General features: G+C 39.2%; 1 protein-coding gene across 3 annotated transcripts in view; it reads left to right on the top strand.

The window, feature by feature from the left end:
- The window catches only part of dock1 (dedicator of cytokinesis 1), a 575,517-nt gene that overhangs the window by 532,198 nt on the left and 18,510 nt on the right, over window positions 1–24,809 (top strand). For all 3 annotated transcript variants that reach the window (XM_063071820.1, XM_063071822.1, XM_063071821.1), the window contains 3 exons: window positions 1,685–1,861; window positions 4,783–4,866; window positions 15,471–15,608. In XM_063071820.1, coding sequence (XP_062927890.1) covers window positions 1,685–1,861; window positions 4,783–4,866; window positions 15,471–15,608 — 399 coding nt within the window. The remainder of the gene's footprint in view (window positions 1–1,684; window positions 1,862–4,782; window positions 4,867–15,470; window positions 15,609–24,809) is intronic.

The raw sequence follows: 24,809 nt of genomic DNA, 5'->3' as shown, positions 1-24,809 counted from the left end.
CTACTCTCAGTACCCATATATTGGTTAAAGGGGTATAACATAACAGCTTCCACTTATGTTGCATTATATATGAGATACTTCACATGACTCCCATCAAAAAAAATTGATGCTGCACCAGCTGGAGAGATGACAATAATTTGGCAAAGTAAGTTGATTTTAAGTGATGAATCTGCATATAGGAGGTAGATTGAAAATCTAGTCAAACCTTGCTCAACATCAGCAAAACGAAAAAGCTGATTATTGACTATAGGTGAAAGATGCCCCATGGTCCATGATCCATGATCCATGATCCATGATCCATAATCCAGTCCTTATGACAGGATTGGAGGTGAAGGGGATCAGTAACTTCAAATTTCTTGGTGTTATCGTATTAGATAATTTACCTTGGGACCACTGCCTAAGTGCACCTGAAAGAAGGAATAAGAGTATATCTACTTCCTTAGATGTTTGCGTAGATTCGCCATGGCACCTAAACCTTTGACAAATGTCTATAGATGCACAGTAGAGAGTTTTGTAAACTGATTGCATCACAGTCTGATATTGAAACACCAATGCCCAGAAAAGTCTACACTAAGTGGTGGATACAGCTCATTTCATCAAAGGCAAAGCCCTCACCATTAAGCATATTTACAAGGAGCACTGCCACAAGACTTTGATTTTTGACTTTGAAATGGGACAGAATTCAATGATACTACAAATGTCTTAGTGATGGCACAGGTATGAGATTCAAAACTCAAATTGGTGCCAAAAATACACCAAGGTTGTGAAGACTTTTTTGAGTTGCCAGGGAGAAAATTGGAGTTCACAGCTGAAGAATACTGTTTATAATGGGACACAAAGATGGATTTTTTTTCTTCGTTCCTTGGCCTTTTCAGAGGCCTTGAAAACCAGTGGAGCTTTTTGCACTCCATCAAACTCCTACTAGCTTGGATGTCACTCACAAGCATAAAATTCCTATGAGAAATGTAAATACAGCATTATTATTCACTCAGTGTTTACTGCAAAATCTAGGTCATCTTTCTATGCAATATTTAATGGTACTCGTTAGAGTGAAGCATTGGAGATCTAATTAGAGATTAGGGAAATGGCTCAGCACTGACTAGATGAGGCGAAGGGTTTTCTTCTGGTGCTGTACTTTTCTAGCATTCTGACTGACTCTCTGGCACCATGCATCCTAGTGGTTTAAACCTGATTGTTGAATAACAACTCACTACAATCCAAAAACATAGATTATCCACAACATAACTTTAATTGCCTTAGGAACAATGTGATAACATTATATCGAGCAAACTAAATCATTTCAATGGGCTTAATTTTATATAACTCATCTGATTGTACCTTATGCACAATTCGTAGCTTGGTGACTTCTAAGAGAAATTGCTTTGAGGAAAATAAACCCCTAGAGCTGACATAATTTGAAATAGTTGTGTCTCATTATGTTACGGAAAATTTCTTGTATCTGTTTATAAGTTATTTGTATCCTGAATTTTGATTCTGTTTGTAAATTATAAATATGATAGATAATAATGGGAAAAACATATCTAAAAGAAAACATAGTGTTTTAATATACAGGTATAGTTTGATGAACATTCTGCCAGATTATCAGAACGTTTTTAGAAGTGTTTAAAAAATGATTTAAAGCAAAACATACCATTTTGAAGATTATGTACTGTCTGTCTTGCAGGTTGAGATCAGTCCTTTGGAGAATGCAATAGAAACAATGCAATTAACAAATGAAAAGATCAATAACATGGTTCAACAACACATGAATGATCCAAACTTACCTATTAATCCTCTCTCCATGTTGCTGAATGGAATTGTGGATCCTGCGGTCATGGGAGGTTTCACTAATTATGAAAAGGTTTGTTTAACTACTTTTTATAATATATTTAAAAACAAGGATATATAGCTGAGGAATTATAAGGTATTGGTCAGACCACACTTGAAATATTGTATATAATTTTGTGGCCTGTTTGTGAGGAAATATGTGCTAGCTCTGGAGAGGGTCCAGAGGAGGTAAACAAGAATGGTTCTGAGAATGAAAGGCTGAATGTATGAAGAGCAATCAGTGTATCTGGGCCTCTACTCAATGGATTTTGGAAGAATATGTGGCATTACAGAAAGGCCTAGATAGACTGAACACAGAAAGGAAGTTTCCATTAGTAGGAGAGCTTAGGATCCAAGGACATAGCCTCAAAATAAAAGTATGGCCTTTTGAAATTCTCAATTTTAATTCCTGCTATTTCAGAATTTCTTCAGCCAGTGTGTGGTGAATCCATGGAATTAGGTGTCATATAGGGCTGTGAAAGCCAAGTCACTGGGTGTATATAAGGTAGAGATTGATAGGTTCTTGATTATGATTTATGGGGAGAAAGTTGGAGGATGAGATTCAAAAAAAGAATCAGACATGGTTTAATGGTGGAGCAGACTCAGTGGGCTGAATGGCCTAATTCTGTTCCTTTATCTATTATTTACTTTCTTACACATAATGTAGGGCTAGCCTTTATTACTTATTCTTAATCACCCTTGCTGAGCCATCTAATGACCTTGGTTGGTCTGAAATCACAAAGGATAAACAAAGTAAAAATGGGAAATTATGCCTTTAGTTTTGTGATCATGGTGACCTTTTCTTTTTATTTAATTCGTGATTATTAGTATATTTAACTCCTACAGCTGCTCTGATTAGATTTCAACTCTGGTCTCCCGATTACTAGTCTGGTAACTTAACCACCATACCCTTTTAAACCGTTCTTAAATTTCAGTATCAAAATTCATTTTCTTGTTCTAAATTATATGCTCATGTACTGTGTACACATCAGTAAATAACTGTTCATCCATTATTGCCATTGTTAGTTTCACAGAGTTTCATATCAGTCACTTTTCTGGTTCTATGGTTATACACAGGCAGACCAGCAAAGGAGATTTAGGTGAAATTTTTAATCAACTAATTCATTTGCTTTCCGTCACCATTTTTTTTACATAATTGCCTGAATTTGATTCACACCAGCTGCAACGGAGAGATTTAAAGCCACTTTTTGAAAACTTTACCAGTTACTTAACATTAATTGATATTGATTTATTATTGTCCCATGCAGCGAGATAAAGTGAGAAGCTTGTCTTGCATGCTCCTTATACAGTTCAAATCATTCCACCATACATTGAGTGAAGTATAACAGCTACTGAAAAAATGCAATGTAGTTAAACAATAAAGTGCAAGATCATGACAAGATAGATTAAAAGGTCAAGAGTTCATCTTATCATTACAAGAGATTCATTTAAGGATGTTCTAACAGTGGCATAGGTGTTTCAGCCTGGTGATACGTACTCTCAGGCTTTCATGTCTTCTGCTCAGTGGGAAAGGAAAGAAGAGAGAATGTCCAGGTGGGTAGGATCTTTGATTATACTGGCTGCTTTACTGAAATAGTGGGAAGTATAGGCAGAGTCTATGGATGGGAGGCTGGTTCCTGTGCTGTGCTGCACTGTACTGTGTCCACAAATCTACAGCAGCTCGCAGCCACATGCAGAGCGGAATCAGAACTCAGAATCAGGTTTAATATCGCTGACATATGTCGTGAAATTTATTAACTTAGTGGCAGCAGTGCAATGCAATACATGAAAAAATTTTGCTTCATTGACATTCAATGAAAGGCTGTTGTCATGACACCTTGTTACTAAGCTCGCTATCTCCTTCCTGTACTCCAGTTTGTCATTAATTGAGATGCAGCCTACTACAGTGGTGGTATCTGCAAACTTGAAAATGGAATTAGATTGGAATTTGGCCACACAGTCATAGGAATACAGAGAGTAGAGTAGGAGACTGAGGACTCAACCTTGTGGAGAAGCAGTGTTTAGAATAATTGTGATGGTGTTGCTGTCTGTCCTTACTGATTATGTCGTTTGGTCAGACAGTTAGGATCCAATTGCAGAGGGAGGCATTAACTACCAGGGTCCAGAGTTCGGTGGTGAGTTTGGAATAATAGCCCTGAAGACAAAGCAGTCATCAATAAACAGTAGTCTGACAGCAGTGCCTTTACTATCCAGATGCTCCAGAGATGAGTGTTGGGCCAGGGAGGACACACCTACTGCAGACCTGTTTCAGCAGTAGGCAAATTGCAGTGGGTTGAGGTTGTTAGGAAAGCTGGAGGTGATGTATGCCATGACCAGCCTCTCAACACTTAATGAAGGTAAATGTTAGAGCCACTGGGCAGTTGTCATTAAGGCACAATATCTTGCTTTGCTGAGTACCGGGAAGATAGTAGTCTTCTTAAAGCAGGAGAGAGCCACAGCCTGAAACTGGGAGAGCTTAAGAATGTCTTCACATGTCCTCTCAGCTGGTTTGCACAGGGTCTAACGACACAGCCAGGGACACCATCAGAGCCCGATACTTTCTATGGGTTCACCCTCTGAAAGTCTGATTTTACGTCTTTGACAGTAAAATCAGTAACTGCAGAATCAGGTGCACTGGAGTCTGTCAGGGTGGGTTGCCCAACATATCTGCCCTGTCCTTTTACATACTGTACATAACATTTTAGAATAGGGGTTTAGATAAATTAATTACTTGAACAAATCTTTGTATATTGTTCCTAATATTCTTCAAATATTCCTGTGTGTATACTAATCCTTGCAGTTATAAGCTGATATGTTTAAGTTCTAATTCCCATCACATTTCCAGTTATTATAGTGTCACTTCAAGACCTACAAGCTCTATTGTGAAATACTGCTTAAAAATAGATTCTAATTGCCTTTAATAAAAATTGTTTGTGTGCTCCTTTTTCAAATAAGGCATTTTTCACTGAAAAATACATGCAAGAACACACTGAAGACCATGAAAAAATTGAAAAGCTCAAAGACCTGATAGCATGGCAGGTAAAGCCTTTATGAATTTAAATGTTGAAGGGGATAAACTTAATTCATTGGAGATAGAAAATAAGCTCAGCAGTTTTCCTGGTGGAAAGTTAGCCGTCATTGCATCTGACAAAATAAATGTCACTAGATCATACGCACAGATTGTGCCACAGAAGCGACAATAGATAATCCCTCCATGGAAATAAACAACATAGTTATATTTTCAATGTCAATGTATATTTCCCCATATTCTATCTTTCAGTCATAGCTTCTTGTGCTTCAGTGGCATTTTCAGTCAAATCTATGGTAGGAATTCATAAAATCCTTCACCCAGGATGTTATAACCTTCAGCATTTTACCATCTTTGTTGACAGATGGAAAATTATTTTATCTTTTCCTAAAGTTCATAGTAACCTTGCTTTCTTTCTATAACACTCTAATCATGCTATTATGGCCTAACTTATTCATTCATGTCATGGGTGATGATAGAACTAATAATGAAAAGTAAAGATGTATTAAAAACCTGAAGAGTTCGAAACAGTGTACAAAGGAAAATAACATATTATTTCTATTCAAGATAATCTGTTACTCAATTTTAAATGCAGGAGAGCTAACAGTAAGCTGGAATTAAAAGCTTGACTTCAGTGTTGGAACAGCTCTCAGATGTTTAGTTTATTTTTAGAGACAAAAATGCAAATGTTTCATTAGTGAATTGCAGACAATTGAAGATGGGTCCATTTCCGAAGCTAATCCATGCTCACTCTCTGGGTATCCATCTGTGAGGTTAGCCTAGCCAGTAATTTGCCTGTATTGTCACTGTGCCCAAAGTATCTGGCTTCAACCAAAGAAAACAGTAATATATACTCACAGATTTTTTGCACTTTATTCCATTAGGATGTCAAGTTACTAGATGCAAAAACTGTTCTTTATTTGTTTATTTTATTTATAAGGGTGTAACATCTGCTAATTATATCTCTATGTGAAATGAACAAAAAAAGTCAATCTCTTAAGCCAAGTTCCGGCTGCCAAAGCACCTGAAGTATCAGTGAATTATAAATGTGTTCTTTACTCTGTTTGTCAGATTATAATTCTGGGTAAAGCATCATATGCCCATATGTTAGGGAGGTGAGTACTGCAGGTATTACTTCCTATCGTGTTTGAAGTTAAACTAAGTATTGTGCCATGGAATATAAAAAGCATGGTTTTGGATAATAAACTAATGGAGAGTGATTTCAATTCCTCAAAATAAGTTATTTGGTTTTTGTAAAATAAATTAAGCATGTGCTTCGTTTTATGTTAGTTGAATTAATTAAAACTCTTGAAGGAAAATGGTTTTAAAGTGCATAAACTGGGAAGAATAGATAGTAAATAAAGTTTTTTTAAAAACAGATATATAAATATAATATTAACTTGGAGTTATTTTGAAGTATTTATTACATATTATGTTTATAGTGCTTCATTTTCTACCTCCCATGATAAAATACAAAAGCATAACATTATGAATATTGAAAACATGAAATAAAGATTACAGAAATAAATTTATTCTTATGAATTTATTAAAAAGAATACAGAAAACGTTGGAAGTAATCAGCAGGTCAGGCCACATCTGTGGGTAGATAAACAGAATTAATATTTTAGACCAAAAATCCCTTTGTCAGAACTGAGTATGAGAGAAAAAGAAGCTTGTTAAGCTGCAGGGGTCATGGAAGAGGAGGTGAACTTCTGATTAGTTAAAATTGGAGTGATTTCAGAGATGAGCACTAATCAGGATTATCAGGTCAATAAGTGAATGGTGCAGTTAGAGAGTGAGAACATAGACAAAAGAATATATGAGGTCCAAGTGTAGAGTAGGAAATTCAGCAGGTCAGGCCGGGCATATCCTCCAATTCCCCACTTCAAAAAGAGGAAAAGGGGAAGAAAACAGCTGAGTGGGTGTCACAGATGGATGATGACTGACCCAGACAGAAAAATTGTTTACTATTGAGTCAGGAAAGCTGCATTGAGGCCAGAAAGAAGATGATCTGTTCCTCAAGCTTGCACTAGTAAAAGTACAGGAGGCCACAGACCAGTCGACCTGAGTGATATTGGGAATTAAAGTGACAGGACCAGGAAGCTCAGGTTCATCCCTGTGGTTTGAATGTGGATACTTCACAAAGTGGTCACCCAGTTTGCCTTTAATCTCCCCAAGAGTTGAAAACACGTTGTGAATACTGAACATAGTACACTGGATTGGAAGAAGTGCAAGTAACTTGGAAGTTCAGCGTCACCTGGAAAGATTATTTGGGTCCATGGATGATGAGAAGAGAACAGCTGAAAGGACAATGTTGCAGTACGAGGGAAGTGCTTTAAGAGTGAGGTGATTGGTGGGTGTGTTTCAACAGACCATTCTCTGCAATTTCTGCCTAGAGATATTTTACTACCAGACACATCTTCCCCTCTTTTCACCTTGCAATATTTCACAGGAACTATTCCTTTAGTAACTTCCTCTCCCACAATAGGAGGACATGCCAACCTGACATAGTCAACATCGACTCCTGCTCTACATTTTGCAATTTTTACATTCTTATGGCCATGTTTTTACTCTGTAACTGTTCCCACCCACTCTTTGACAAGATAAGATTACTTACAGCTTTATCCTCTTTGTTACCTCAGCTGTATCTGCCCCCACTCCCACAACCTCCCCCCCCACAGCCACGTTAATTAGTTTTTTTTCTCCTTCACAATGCTGACGAAAGGTGTTTGACCTGAAACATTAGCTGTTTCTCTTCCCAAAGATGCAGCATGACCTGCTGAGTGTTTCCAGCATGTTTCTGAAATTTACTTTAGATTTCCAGTATCTTTTTAAATTCTCATTCTAAGAAGAAAAGCGGAGTTACTGTTTCAAGTTGGAAATTGTCATCAGAATTTCAGAGTTGGAGATGTAAAAGGTTTTAGACAAGGATGGAGACAGGGAAAGGCGGAGATGAAAGGCAAGTTATGTAGTATGGTAAAATGCAGGAATAATCAAATGACAAAAAGTATGGCATGCAAGGTAAATGAGAATAGTTTGTGGAGCTGAAGCAGGTGTCATTAACAGCATCTAAAAATGTCAATCATTACTAGCAATTACTGTCTGAAAAGAAATGAGTTGCTGAGTATTTTCAACTTTTTACATAATATTTTCAATATCCAAGGATTTTGCTTTTATGTTTGAATACTGTAAAATATATTCCAGCCCCACATCTGGCCAGCTCAGAGAGATCAGAATTTCTCTGAGTCATCTAGAACTGAAATGGTTAAGGCACTTGAATCTCTTTAAAGTGAAAACAAGCAATGCATATAAATGGCAGAAACAAGTGGAACAGGAAAACTTAATTTTCTCCATGGAATAGCTAAAATTGAGATGAGACAGTCAGTTGCTGCTGTGTCAATTAACATTTACAAAAAGAGCTGGATGATTGCCTCGTTAGGGCTATGATTAACAATATTAAGATAAGCACAAATAGAGATAATTAAATGCTGCAAGCAGCACACTGCATTGGAAGCTATTAGGACCACAGAAATGCCATTACAAAGACAAAAGTTCTGATGCTGGCGTGCATTCCCAATAGGTGTGGACAAGTGGTGAAGCCACTAATTAGAACAAAAATCCATTTTACTGCAAATTGATTGAAGTGGTTACAGTTGATAAACTGTAGTGATTAGGGTTGTACTGATTGATTCAAGAGCTGAATGACTGAAGGATTGTTATTGGAAGTAATCTTTGGATAAAGGAGTACTGCAAAAGGATCTTTGGCATCGCAGTGGCCAGAGAGAATTCCTAATTATAGGCAAATGGGTAGTGGGTCCATAGAATAAGAGTTGAGGTCCTGTAAGTTCTAGGGTTCACAGGGATTAAGAAAGCCTCCTGTACTTTTGGCATTGTTGAATTTGATGGTATTGGATTGTAGTTGAGGGTCACAGAAGAGGGATGTTTTGATGTAGAGAGAAAAGAAAATAAGTTCCTAACTGTCATTGATCTTTTGCCAAACATCTTCATTCTTTATCCCTGTGTTCTTTACTCTTCTGCCAAGGAGAACAGTTTCACTCTAAGTACCAGGTGGCACAGTAGTGTAGCAGTTGGCATTATCAGAATCAGGTTTATTATCACCGGCATGTGACGTGAAATTTATTAACTTAGCAGCAGCAGTTTATCCTTTACATCACCAAAAATCATGGTTCAATTCTTGCTGCTGATATAAAGAGTTTGTAAGTTTTCATTGTGACTATGTAGGTTTCCTCCAGTTGCTTTGGTACATTAGAAAGGTGTACTGTTTAGTAAGTTGTGAGCATGCAATGTTGGCATACATGGAATCATGGCAACATTTACAGGCTGCCCTCAGCACGTGCTCGGGTGTGTTGGTTGCTTTCACAAACGAAGAAATGGACTGTATGTTTCAGAGTTTCGATGTGTATGTGATAAATACAGCTAATCTTTACCTTTAACATTTATCTTTATCTAATCTTTATCAAAATTCAAAGTACATTTATGATCAAAGTATGTATGCAGTATACAACCCTGAGATTTGTCTTCCCCACAGACAGTCACAAAACAAAGAAGAACCATGGAAGCAACCCGTTTAAAGACAAACTTCAAACATCAAACCCCTGCATGTGATATATGAGGCATATGATAGGTAGAGCTGGGATCAAGCAAGCCCTTTGATGAGTATAAGAGATGTAGCAGAACACTTAACAAAGGAAATTACAAGTACAAAAAGCGGCCATAGCATAGCCTTGGCAAATAGGATTAGGTTAAAAGAGTATCTTAAAATATCTTAAAACTATATTTAAGAGCAAAAGGCTAACAAAGAAGAGCATAGATCCCCTTAAGGATCAATGTGATAATCTACATTTGGGGCCATGGGAGATGACAGGGTCTTGAATACTTCTCTGTATTTGCCATGGAGATGAACATGGAAGCCAGTGAGTTCGTGGAAGGGAACAGTGATTAAAATTGAGTTACCTCAGAATAAATCATATCTGTGGCCATTTCTGGGCAAAATCACAACAAATAACATGTTGGTGGCACAGCAGGAAAAAAAGGATAGGTTTGGTCCGCAGGTTGAGATTCTAAATTGGAGAAAGGCAAATTCTGATGGTATCAGAAAGGACCCTCAAGTGTGGTTTGGGTCAGGCTATTTTCTAGCAAAGGTGTACTTGGTAAGTGGGAAGCCTTCAAAAATGAAATTTTGAGAGTACAAAGCTTGTATGTGCCTGTCAGAATAAACTATAAGATAACAGGTTTAGGGGAAACCCTAGTAAAGAAAGAAAAAGGGAGGTGCATAGCGGGCTCTAAAAATAAACCAGGAAGTTATAGGCCAGTGAGCCTGACATCAGTCGGAAAATTATTGGAAGATATTCTAAGGGACCTAATTTACAGGTTGACCGCTGATTATCCCAAAACTCATTGTTCAGCATCTCTTTTAATGGGAATGAAATTACAAGGCATAGTTCACTGGGTGGCCACCAGATGGCACCGTGTGTAGCGCACGCAGCACCATCTGTGGCTAGACTCATTTGGACAAAAGTATGCTATTTTTATTATTTACGTTGCACTTGGTGGTAGTCCCAATATTTTGTGCTCATTTTTACTTATTTTATGTAAATAAACCCTAGCTATGGCTTCTAAGATATTCTTCCATGATGCTCGATAATGGACAAAAGTATGCTATTTTTATTATTTACGTTGCACTTGGTGGTAGTCCCAATATTTTGTGCTCATTTTTACTTATTTTATGTAAATAAACCCTAGCTATGGCTCCTAAGATATTCTTACTGTGTGACCTCTTTTAATCCAGCAAGGCTCAGGAAATGAGGTGGTCAACCTGTATGACTATTTGGATAGATGCGCTCTGATTAGGGTAGTTAGTATGGCTTTATACATGGTAGGTTGTGTCTAATCAATCTTATAGAGCTTTTCGAGGAAGTTACAAGAAAGTTGATGAAGGCAAGGCAATGGATGTTGTCCACATGGACTTCAGCAAGGCATTTGACAAGGTCCCACATGAGATGTTGGTCAAGAAGGTTCAGTCACTCACCATTCAAGATGAACTTGTAAATTGGATTAGACGTTGGCTCTGTGGGAGAAGTCTGAGAGTTATAGTAGATGGTTGCCTCTCTGATTGGAGGCCTGTGACTAGTGGAGTGCTGCAGGAATTGGTGCCGGGTTGTTTGTCATCCATATCAACGATCTGGATGATTATGTAGTTAACTTGATCATCAAACTTGTGGATGACACAAAGATTGATGGTGCAGTGAATGGTGAGGAAGACTGTCAGGGCTGGCAGCGGGATCTGGACCAGCTGCAAAAAATTGGCTGAAAGATTTGTAGATGGAATTTAATGCAGACAAGTGTGAGGTGTTGTACATCAGTAGGGCACTGAGGAGTGCTGTAGAACAAAGTCATCGGGGAATACAGTTCCATAATTAATTGAAAATGGTGTCACAGGTAGATAGGGTCGTAAAGAGAGCTTTCGGCACATTGGCCTTCGTAAATCAAAGTATTAAGTATAGGTGTTGAAGTTGTCTAAGACATTGATGCAGCCTTATTTGGAGTATTGTGTGCAGCTTTGGTCACCTACCTACAGGACAGATACAAATAAAGTTGAAAGAGTACAAAGAAAATTTACAAGGATGTTGCTGAGACTGGAGGACCTGAGTTATAAGGAAAGATTGAATAGGTTAGGACTTTATTCCTAAATGTAGAAGATTAAGGAGAGATTTGATAAAGGTAACAAAATTATGAGGGGTATATATAGAGAGGGTAAATGCAAGCAGGCTTTTTCAACTGAGGTTGGGTGGGACTAGAACTAGAGATCATCAGTTAAAGGTAAAAGGTGAGAAGCTTAGGGGAACATGAGGGAATGCTTTTTTCACTCAGAGGGTTGTAGGAGTGTGGAGCAAAGCCACCGGCCCAAGTGGTGCATTCCAACTTGATTTAAATGTTTGAGTAGTTTGGATAGGTACATGGGTGGTAAAAGTATGGAGGGCTATGGTTCCAGTGCAGGTCGATGGAAGTAGACAGTTTAAATAGTTTTGCATGGGTTAGATGGGCCAAAGGGTCTGTTTCTGTCCTGTACTTCTCTATGTCACTAAACTTAGACCATCCGTCCAAAATCCCAAACTCCAACCCATCACAAGACCAATGGGATTTAAATCCAATTAATAATATAGAATTCAGACAAAGGGAAAAAAACAGTCTGAACAATGATATCCATGAAAAATTACTGGGTTGTTAGAAAAATTAATTTATTAATATTCTTTGGTAGAGGAAATCTTAACCTGACCCTCTCCAATGGTTACCTCTGAAATGCATTCTGTTCCGTTCTGGCTAACTCTAAATTGTACCAATACCATTGTGTATAAAGCGTAAGAAGTAAAGCTAGATGGCCTTCCTGACATTGACCTAGACACCAAATTTAGGTACAGCAAGATGTTCCCAGTCCATTTAGCATTGCAGGATCTTCCTCACAAGCATGTGATGTGAAGCCTGTGATAATCTTGGAAAATCATATGTTACAGACAACGTGTCAAATTCAAGTCATATAGCACGAAAAACTTTTGGATCAACTTGCCCATGCCAACCCAAGGTCAAAGTCAATGTTGAGTCTATTTTCATTCGCACATGTATGCACAGGAGCAATGAAAAACTTACTTGTAACAGCCTTCCTGAGTTAGTCCCATTTATCTGTGTTTTAAACATGAGTCTACCACCACTTGACAGCTATAGAATCTGTTATTCATTCAGAGCTAGTAATATTCTGCTATGCTCTTGCAACTTAAATAAAAGCAGAACATGGCTGTAAGGACTTATCAGTTTAGAAATCAGCTGTGAAGAAGAAAAGAAAGTTGTATTTCCACAAAACTTTGAAATTTAGAAATCAAGTATGGTGAATTAAACAGTAATTGAAAAGCAAAAATCATGTTTGATTTACATTTTTATTCTGTTCTAATGGAGGACCATTGACCTGAAACAATAACTCCTTTCATCTCTCGATATACGATGCCTGACCTGCTGAATCTTTCCACGATTTTCTGTTTTTGTTTTAGATCTTCAGGCTCTGCAGCTTTTTTATTTGTTTCTGAAATACCGTAACAGGTCTCCCGGCATTGAGTTCAGCATTGCTGAGGTCTTCAGATCACTCTCAGAGGACTTGACTGGCACTCTTAATGTATCCACGAAGCCAATATTAATACCATTTCTTGAAACAGTGATGTTTTAATACCCCTGATTTAGATTAAACTAATTTCAAGGTTATAATGCTTTAATGTTGACAGTCTAGGTTCAAACTGAGCAACAAGGAATGCGTGGTGTCTATAGTGAATGCAAAAATAATTGCAAAATATTTATTATTTGCCAGCACCTACCATTTATTGTGAGCAAGCATTTTATTGTCACAAGTCATCCAATCCAACTAAGGCAAAGAAAAGATAACGTCACATTTTACATGCAATATATTCAGCAAATTTCTGTGTTATCAGTACATACTGTTCAAATCATTTAATTTCAAGCCAATAGTACAATTATAAAACTATAAAAATTGCATTGAGAAATGAAAAGAGTATGTTAGTAACACAAATTTAGAACATTAGGCTGAAATTAACAATTGAAAATCTAGTAAATCAATCTGGAAATGTATGAGCTTACATTAAGCATTTCATTTTTAAAAAAGACTTTTTATCCATTTATATATATGAACAAAGATCAATAATTAGCCAGGATGCTTCACTTAATAGTAAGTGTAAGTGCCCTACAAGACATCTTTAAATGTGAAATACCCTTAGAGAGTAAGACCATATATTTTGGGTATATACCTCAAGAATGATTGAAAAGAGAAAAATATTTAATGAATGTACCGCTGGTGGCTGGTAAAAAGACCCTTACCAGGAAATGGTTATCACAGGAGAGCCCAACTCTAAATGTATGGATGGAAATTACAATGGAGATTTACAAAATGGAAAAGATAACAGCATCTGTTAGTCATAACTTGGAACAATTTTATTGATACTGGAAAAAATGGTTTAACTACATAACGCCTCATAGGCCTGATTTTATTCTCACAAATCAATGAATATGTTGTAAAAAGAAAAGATCACTCCCTACTCTGTACATAGTTTTCTTCTTTCGATTGTTCTTTCTTTCCTCTCTTTTCTATAAGTATATAACTTAGATAAGTATTACGTGGAGATTTGTGACCCATATGATTATATGATATATATATATACAGTGTATGAAATACATCTTGTGGAAATGTTTGTTTGATGATGAAATTCAATAAAAAATAAATTACAAAAAAAAATAGTGAGTGTAAGAGAAGTAAAACTAGATGAAGTAGCATTAAAAATCAGTCTCTGGACTCAAAACTTAATTTAAAAAAATGAAGATAAGAAATAGAAACAGGAATAGTCATTCTGTCCCATCTCAAAATGTTGGCTTATATTTTACCTCAAGCCTAGTTTTTTTTGCATCCATCCATATTCCTTGATTCTCTGAAAATAAATTGATTTATCTTGAATGGCGTCAATACTTGGGCCTCTTTAGCTGCTTGGTTTAGTGAATTCCAAAGATTCACTTCCCTCTAGTAAGACACTGTCTCCTGGTTCCAGGCACACTTATTGGAGGAATTACCATCAACCCTATTAAACCATAGGCTTGTTAAGGCGCTGAAGCATAAGTATCTGGAAGTATTTTAAATGTATTATGAAATAGTGGGTATTCACACATTTGGAATGTCAACTAGTTAGTTCCTCTAGGTGTTGATTTAAGCCGGATAATCTCAGCTAGCATCACCACTCAATAGTAATAAGTTTATAATCTACTCTTTTGATGCTGATTCTGATACTCTACAACCTCAAGGACTTGTTTAAACTACAAATAATAACAGCTTTGTTATCAAAACTATCTGCTTTGTCCTTCGCAACATTGCACATCTCCACCTAGGTCTCACCCCAACTGCTGCTGAAATTTTTATCAAGATTTTCATATTGCAGCTTGATTTATCCCAGCTGTTCCTTCGCAATTTTACTTGTATATACTTCAATTCATCCAATACACTTGACAATGTTTTTGGACTGGGTGCAAAATGCACTAATTTTCTGAACTGCCAGAGAGCTTAAAATTTCTCTTCAAATTCCTTTCCAAATCATTTATTCAACATCTTTAATGAACCTGAGTTTTACTGTTTAATTTAGAAATACTCCTTGACTGTTTAATGTATTAATTTGATGTAGTTTATGGACTTATCACCAAAAGCATGCTTTTTAAATTAATTTATCTCTTCTGGGTAATTTTTTAATAACCGAAAGTGACTTTAAAAAACTTACAGCCATATTTATTGGCGAGCACTAATTAGACTTCTGTACTTTTAATACAAAGTATGATTAATATGATTGGAAGGTAGAGTAATGGTGGGGCTGGCTTATAAGGCATTTTTACTCCAAGCCCAACATGAATTGTAGAAACTTGATCAATATTAGATGTAGTTCACTCATGAAATTCCATTACTTTCTGCTTTTGGGATAACCTTCATTGAATCTGGCATAATGTTCTGTAGTTCTGTTCTAAATTCTATATTTTTGTCATCCTGGCCATTGTCATTTTCTAGATCCCGTTCCTTAGTGAGGGTGTCCGAATTCATGGTGAGAAGGTAACAGAAGCATTGCGGCCTTTCCATGAGAGGTTGGAAACCTGTTTCAAACAGTTGAAAGAAAAAGTGGAGAAGCAATATGGAGTCAAAACTTTGGTAAAACTTTTTGTTCTCAAACTTTGCTATGTATTGTTCTCAAGAGTAAATTTAATGCAAATGTTTTCTTTTTCCTTATTAATTTTCTCATATCTTTCTTCACTGAGATAATTGATTCTTGCTTGGTACAGTTCCTAAGTTCCTATGCCTTCCAGAGCTAAGTAATCCATTATTTGAGGTAAAGATTAATTTCGCCTTGACATGGGGTAAAATTTCCTGACCAATGTCAGTGTTTCCAGCCTGGTTATTGAATACCAATCCCAGGCAGAACAGAGTTGCAATGGTAGGCTTATTGTCGTGGAAAATTAATTCTGAGCTCTCGTTCATCTGTCCACAGATGTTGCCAAATTTGGTAAATATTTTAAACACAAAATATTCTGCAGATGCTGGAAATCTTGAGCAACACACACAAAATGCTGGTTGCTGCCTGACTCGATGAGTTGCTCCAGTATTTTAAGTGTGTTGGCTGAATGTTTTCAGTCTATTATTTCTGTTTTGCATTTCTAGATTTCTGAGAACATTTTCTTTGCATCAGTGCACCTTTATGCTCTTTAGTTAAGATTCTCTGCTGCCAATTATAGCACTTGAATATCAATATATTTAGCATGAATTACTTGATATAATTAGTATCAGAGAACCCACTGAGCCATTGGAAAAACCCAAATACTTCTGTAGTTGTAGATCAGTAATCTGCTATATTAATACTTTTTATCTTTTGACCATTAGCCATCTTGATGTTCCCATCACTTTATGACCCTGCATATCAAAGGGAAAGATGGTGACAGAAGTTTCAAAGCTTATATCTGCCCTAGGGAATAACATAAAAGTAATAAACACTCTGCAGTGGAGCAGTACCCATGAGGAGAAAGGAATTGTCTACATTTTGGGTCAAACCTCACATCACGATTGAGATGGAGATGGGAGATGTTTACAAAGAGGAAAGGAAGAGTGGTGAGATAGGTGATTGGTGGATTGGAAGGAGAGAAGGGTCATGGCCAGTTAGAGCCGGGTGGTTTTGCGATTCAGAGACAGTTAGATGATAGGTAGAGACAGGAAAAAATGGAAAAAATTGCTGATGGAGCTACAGAGGGGAAAGGAATATGAAGGTGGAGACAGCTTCTGGGGAGTGATATATAGGAACACAAATACAGCAATCTGCTAAGGAACGAGATAATGGGAATGCTTAGGGGAGAAATAAGCAGATGAGAGCAGACAAGGGAGGGGAGGGTTTTGGCTAGAACGGGGAGGGGTTAGTGAGGGGAAAGGGAGGAATAGAAAGATGTGATGGGGGCATGTGGAGAACCCCATCCCCACCTCTTTCTAATCCACCTCTAATTTTCCAGTTTTTGTCCCCTTCCCCATACCCCCTTCACCCCCTATCAGTTTTGCTAACAGCCTCTAAAGGTTCTTATCATCTTCCTTCAGTATTAGACTCCAACACTGGTAGCTTTTGTGTTCCTACCTGTCACCCTCCAGCAGCTACCTGCACCCCAAACTCTCCTCCCCCACCTAGCTTTGTTTCCTTGCCTGCCTCCACTAGCCTCTGCCTCTCAACTCCACCCTCTCCCCCCCCCCCCCCCACTTCCGACCCCAATCTGGCTAAATCTACCTGTCATTCTCCACTGTGCCTCAATCCACTAATCAACTGCTGGCCACTAAGGAGAGGAGGGTAGTGGCCAGTATAAAGAGAAGAGGAGGGTCTCCTCCTGGCCATCTGCCCTGTCCACTCACAGTCCTAGTGTAGGGATTCATTCTGAAACATCAGCATTTCCTTCCCTCTTCCCATGCCCCCAACAGAGTTTGTCTACAAGATTGCTGCTTCATATTCTCTTGTATCTCCAGCGTCAGTCTCACTGACTCACTTCTGTTGCTAAATACCTGTCACCATAATGGAGTATCAGAGCTGTAGAACTTCACTTCCACCTATGAACAAGCAAGTGTACTTTGCCTTTGATATTTAACTGGCCTTCGTTGGATACAGCAACATTAATACTTTTCTGAGCAGGAAAGTCTGCAGATGCCGGCAATCCAAAGCAACACATACAAAGTGCTGGAGGAACTCAGCTGGTCAGGCAGCATCTATGGAAATTAATAAACGGTCGATGTTTTAGGCTGAGGTCCTCCTTCGGGGCTGAAAAGGAAGGCAGTGATACCAGAATAAAATGGTGGGCGTGGGGGGGGGGGGAGGAGGAGGAGGATAGCCAGAAGGTGATAGATGAAGCCAAATGGGTTGAAAAGATAAAGAGCTGGAGAAGGAATCTAATAGGAGAGTGGAGTGGACCATAGAAGAAAGGGAAGGAGTAGGAGACCCAGGGGGAGGTGATAGGCAGGTGAGAAGTGTTAAGAAGCCAGAGTGAGGAATAGAAGAAGAGGGAAGGGGGAGGGAGAGGGAATTTTTTTTTAAGCAGAAGAAGAAATTGATATTCATGCCATCAGCTTGGAGGCTATTCAGGTGGAATATAAGGTGTGCTCCTCCACCCTGATGGTGATATCAACTTGGCACAAAAGGAGGATGTGATTTGACATGTCAGAACAGGAATGGAATCGAAATAACAATGTTTGCCCACTGGGAACAAAGTGGCCACTGACCATACATTGGGCAAACCAAATCCATAATAATACGGTGACATACAAGGAAATTATTTTTTAAAGGAATAAAGCAATAAGGGAAAAATACTATTAATCCACAAAGGAGACGTACAGAATTTCCAAAAAAATCTAATGAAAGTAGTTTGGAATTCAGCAAAGGATTTCAAAAGGAAAAAATGAACTATTAATTCCAATTAAGACTTGAGGGGAGAATAATAAAAATATGTGAAGTGAAAGATTAAGCTGTAAGGCCATCTGCTTTATAAACAAATGCATATGAAGATTATTTATTTTTCCAGGGACCAATGTGATTACAGTCATTTTCAGGTTGAATAGTGCCACTCTGAGATTTGGGTGGCAAATCACACTTATAGAGATGATGCATTTTCCATGTCAGATAAACAGTGAATGATATTAGTCTTCATGCACACCTGGTAAAATATTTCTGTGTGCATCTATTGTTAGCCTGTCTCAGTACAACCTGATTTTAATAGTACTACTTGATCTGCAGCAGAATGATGTAAAGGAAGCCTCCTTAATCACGTCTTGTCATGGTACTGGAAATCCATCTCATGAATTTCCTCATGCTCGTTATTCCTCTGTGCCAGCACAAAGGTACAAACCCCCAATTGTGCATAGTTCTCAGATTTTTTGACCACCCATTCCATTCTCTGATATATCAATCCAACCTACCTACCAGCCACCAGGCTCATCTATAACTCCTCTTGGAACTGGCCACAATCCTTTTAGGCACCCATCACTTTAAGCCACCTCCCTGACAACCCCATAGTCCCCTGGCTGATTTACCTAACATTTTGCTTTGGGTGTGTCAGTTTAAATACATCACGCTAATTTAACAGCCTCAATGTGTTGGGCTATGGACATGAATGTTTTCAAGTGATAAATCTACTTTCAAAGTGGTCATTGATGCCGTGCAGCAAAGTGTCTTTGTAGATGACAAACAATTTCTCAGTCTGCATATTGGTTTGATACTTAATGCTTCTATCTTGCAATGTTTGGCTTCAGTAAATTTGAAGTATAACATTAAAAAAGCAATGCAGTCCTTCAGCCCTGTTTTCCACCTTTACTACCCCACCTCGCCTCACACAGCACCCCCTCCACAACCCACCACTCCCACAGTCTGATACCCAAACACTGAGTTTCAACTGTCAGCTAGCCACATTCACATTAGTTTTCTACCCCCACCGATGACCCCTTCTCCCGTCTTCAACCCTCCTCCTCTTCATGGACACCCCGCTCTGGTCTTCTGCCTGCTCTGGATCTCTTTATTGCTAACTGCCGACGGGACATCAACCGTCTCGACTTCACCGCACCTTGTTCCCATTCCAACCTTACTCCTTCCGAACACTCTGCTCTCCACTCCCTCTGCACTAATCCTAACCTTACCATAAAACCCGCCGATAAGGGGGGTGCTGTTGTAGTCTGGCGTACGGACCTATACCTTGCCGAGGCACAGCGACAACTCACGGATACCTTCTCTTATTTACCCCTCGATTGTGACCCGACTAAGGAGCACCAGGCCATTGTCTCCCACACCATCACCGACTTTATCCGCTCAGGGGATCTCCCATCCACTGCTACCAACCTTATAGTTCCCACACCTCGCACTCCCTGTTTCTACCTCCTACCCAAGATCCACAAACCTGCCTGTCCTGGCAGGCCTATTGTCTCAGCTTGTTCCTGCCCCACCAAACTCATTTCTACATACATCGACACGGTTTTATCCCCCCTTGTTCAATCCCTTCCTACCTATGTTTGTGACACTTCTCACGCTCTAAAACTTTTCGATGATTTTAAGTTCCCTGGCCACCACTGCTCTATTTTCACCCTGGATGTCCAGTCCTTATATACTTCCATCCCCCAACAGGAAGGTCTCAAAGCCCTCCACTACTTTCTGGATTCCAGACCTAACCAGTTCCCCCCTTACCACCACTCTGCTGCATCTAGCAGAGTTAATCCTTACTCTTAATAATTTCTCCTTTGGCTCCTCCCACTTCCTCCAAAATAAAGGTGTAGCTATGGACACCTGTATGGGTCCTAGCTATGCCTGCCTTTTTGTTGGCTTTGTGGAACAACCTATGTTCCAAACCTATTCTGGTATCTGTCCCCCACTTTTCCTTCACCACATCGACGACTGCATTGGTGCTGCTTCCTGCACGCATGCTGAGCTCGTTGACTTCATTAACTTTGCCTCCAACTTTCACCCTGCCCTCAAGTTTACCTGGTCCATTTCCGACACCTCCCTCCCCTTTCTAGATCTTTCTGTCTGTGTCTCTGGAGACGGCTTATCTACTGATGTCTACTATAAGCCTACTGACTCTCACAGCTATCTGGACTATTCCTCTTCTCACCTTGTCTCTTGCAAAAATGCCATCCCCTTCTCGCAATTCCTCCGTCTCCGCCGCATCTGCTCTCAGGATGAGGCTTTTCATTCCAGGACGAGGGAGATTTCCTCCTTTTTTAAAGAAAGGGGCTTCCCTTCCTCCACCATCAACTCTACTCTCAAATGCATCTCCCCCATTTCACACACATCTGCTCTCCATCCTCCTGCCACCCCACCAGGAATAGGGTTCCCCTTGTCCTCACCTATCACCCTACCAGCCTCCGGGTCCAACATATTATTCTCCGTAATTTCTACCACCTCCAACGGGATCCCACCACTAAGCACATCTTTCCCTCCCCCCCTCTCTCTGCTTTCTACAGGGATTGCTCCCTACGTGACTCCCTTGTCCATTCGTCCCCCCAATCCCTCCCCACCGATCTCCCTCCTGGCACTTAACCTTGTAAGCAGAACAAGTGCTACACATGCCTTTACACTTCCTCCCTTACCACCATTCAGGGCCCCAGACAGTCCTTCCAGGTGAGGCGACAGTTCACCTGTGAGCCGGCTGGGGTGATATACTGCGTCCGGTGCTCCCGATGTGGCCTTCTATATATTGGCGAGACCCGACACAGATTGGGAGACCACTTTGCTGAACACCTACGCTCTGTCCGCCAGAGAAAGCAGGATCTCCCAGTGTCCACACATTTTAATTCCACATCCCATTCCCATTCTGATATGTCTATTGACGGCCTCCTCTACTGTAAAGATGAAGTCACACTCAGGTTGGAGGAACAACACCTTGTATTCCGTCTGGGTAGCCTCCAACCTGATGGCATGAACATTGACTTCTCAATCTTCCGCTAATGCCCCACCTCCCCCTCGTACCCCATCCGTTGTTTATTTATATACACACATTCTTTCTTTCTCTTTTTCTCCCTCTGTCCCTCTCGCTATACCCCTTGCCCATCCTCTGGGTTCCCCCCCACCTTTTCTTTCTCCCTGGGCCTCCTGTCCCATGATCCTCTCGTATTCCTTTTGCCAATCACCTGTCCAGCTCTTGGCTCCATCCCTCCCCCTCCTGTCTTCTCCTATCATTTTGGATCTCCCCCTCCCCCTCCCACTTTCAAATCTCTTACTATCTCGTCTTTCAGTTAGTCCTGACGAAGGGTCTCGGCCTGAAACGTCGAAACCTCTTCCTAGAGATGCTGCCTGGCCTGCTGCATTCACCAGCAACTTTGATGTGTGTTGCTTGAATTTCCAGCATCTGCAGAATTCCTCGTGTTCACATTAGTTTTGTTCTGATATGTTTAAACCAGTGATGGCCAACCTTTTACATTCCATGCATCAATTTTTTCACGCACGAGTTCAGATGCGCCATACAACTCTTGTACCCCCATTCAAATCATGTAAAAATATGTTATTATAGACATATTTAGCATTTTACATGATATATTGATTTAATATAAAAACAAGATAAACGTTAGTTACTTTAATGAGACTTTTAACAAATATATTATGTCTTCTTTCGATTTCTTCCTTTTTCTTAATCACATATTCTTTCCGTAACTCGGACCTAAGCACTAGCTTCAGTTTTCCTTCTATTTCAGTCTGATGTTGTGTTTCATACTGTCTATTAAGATCATGTCTTCTATTATGTGAGAAGGTGTTTTCACAAACAATGCACAACGGTTTTCCTGACGGACTCGCTATAAACAAGAACTCATTTCCCCACTATTCATTGAGTTCACACTTACTATCACGTCCTGCTTTTCTTTTGCACTGTGATGGGTAACTGAATGTAACAACAAGGCTTAATTTTCGAAAAAAGTACAGAACTGCAAATGTTCACAAAGGACGAACAAGGCACAACTCCGTAGCGCACGAATGTCAATTGTAAACTGACTGGCAAAAACCTGCAACGCACCGCTGGTGCAGACGCCTGGCACCTCAGGATCAAACCAGTATCAGACATGTATTGAGCAGTCATGGAATGACTGCAGAACAAAAGTCCTTCTTTCCTACTTTTGACTCATTGAACATTTTTTTAAAATTGAAAACAGATTAATGTGAAAAAGGATAACATTCGCCAGAAGATGTGCACGAAATAATAAAATCGCTAAAAATAATTGCTAGGTTTTAGATTTATTCTCAGTAAAACCCATTTCTAGCTCTAAGCTACTTGAATTCCTGTTATAGATTTCTTTCTCTACAAATTGGTTTTTGGTTGATACTTTTTGCATGAGTAGGCTTACTTTTTTATTATTATCACTGGGGTGCAATGCACCACTTCTAATCATCCAATGCGCCACTTTTGCCGCATGCGCCATAGGTTAGCCTTCCCTGGTTTAAACCATGGCAAGAAAACAAACAACAATAGCTACAGCTGGCTCTATGTAGGCAATACTGCGGAAAGTCTAATCTATATTGCTGCTTATCGAGCAACAGTTTCAGTCGTTGCTCCTGTTTAGCAATATTTTCTTGTTTTGAGCAGTATAATGTTTTTCCCTGTTCCCACTGGCAGAATGGTAAGCAACCAGATAATTCATTACAAGGTAAGGAGAGATTTTTTTTTTATCTCAGTAATTTGTTACAGGCTGAAATGCATTGTCTTATAGGAAGCTGGAAACATTTATTTCCAACAATCAAGAGGAAATTGATATGTACTTGAAAAGAAAATATTTGCAGGTTTTGCCCAAGGAGCAGGAGAATGGATCTTACCTGTAAATCTTCCAAAGAGCTATAGAAGCACAATGAGCCAGATGGGCCTCTGTGCTATGTTACTCTCTGCTTTTTAGTCTGCAGGTGCATTATTGAAACAAAAAGGGGTTTCAATTTTCTCCCCAGTTTTCATTGATACTTAGAAACACATTGGTGAAATGGAAAGAAATGTGTATCACTGGGCTAGAAATTCTGTACATCATGAGATAACTAAATATGATAAGATACAAATATGGATCTTTGCTTTCATGAACATAATATAAGTTCTGGTTTGTCTATTTATAAATATTAATCATTATAAATGTAAAATTATGTATCAAATGATGAGAATTACTTATTTTTAAAGCATAGAGTAACAATGCTGCAGGTAGCAAGCAGCTCATATGGTTTTTTTTAAACAAGTTCACGTGGGGAAGGTTGTGATTCATGATATGTTCAGTAAATCTCAAGATTTTTGATAAATGTCTAGGAGTGAACAGTGTAGCAAGTAATGTGTTTAAATTTGTGCACCAGTGGTGTGCACAAACAACAGTGAAGTTAATCACTTTGGTAGTATTTGCTGTGAACAGACTGTTCACCAGAAGTCAAACTGTTGGAGGAACTCAGTTGATTGAGCAACATCCATGGAGGACAAGGAATCGTTGATGTTTCAGGTTGAGACCCTACTTCAGGATTTGACGGTAGAGAGGAAAGATAGCCAGTAAAAAGAGTAGGGGATGAGACAGGAGCCCGTAGATGATAGGTGGATCAAGAAGGGGTGAATAGTGACAGATACATATATGGAGCCAGGTGGAGGAAGGACAAAGATGGGAGACAGAAGCAAGTGGGTAAAAGGTGAAAAAAGATAAGGAAAATAAAGTGAAGGTGTCACCCAGCACTGTCTCCTAACTCCAGACCTCCCTTTTCCCCATCTTGCTCCATCTGTCCCAACATACCGCGCCCCCCCCATCACCTGACTTTACTTATCATCTACCAGCCCTCCTTCGCGCCCTCAGGGTTTATTTTGTCTCTACACCCTCAGTCCTGATACATGGTCTTGACCTGAAATGTTAACAGTTCCTTACCCCCCAAATACGCTGGGTTCCTGCAACAGTTTGATTCTTGTTCCAGCTTTCAGCGTCCCTCCGTCTCTTGTGTTTCCTGTTCACCACGCCCTTTCAGCACATGGCACCAAAGAATTTTTATGCTTATCTGATGAGGCAACCTTGGTTTAAAACTTGCAATAACGACTTTATTCTAAGTAACTTACTTATTTTACAAAATTCCTTCTCCAAGAGTGTAGATTGTCTAAGTTCATGTGCTAGTCAGTGATGAAAAGAGATCTGCTTGTATCCTTTTTTCCTTGATTCCTGATAATACTGTTAAAAACACTCTCATAACTTAAGGACTGGAAACATACCAAAAACTTCTTCCCATCAATCCACCTTACTGGTTGAGATCAGGAGCCATAATGGTGACAAGACTGATTGCCTAATACATTCTCTTGAGAGTTATAATCTATTCCAATTTCAACAGCAGTCAAAAGATATATATAGGGTTTATTGGTATAT

This window comes from Mobula hypostoma, chromosome 19 (assembly GCF_963921235.1).
Source record: "Mobula hypostoma chromosome 19, sMobHyp1.1, whole genome shotgun sequence".
NCBI lineage: Eukaryota > Metazoa > Chordata > Chondrichthyes > Myliobatiformes > Myliobatidae > Mobula > Mobula hypostoma.
This window is presented reverse-complemented; position numbering and strand designations above follow the sequence as displayed.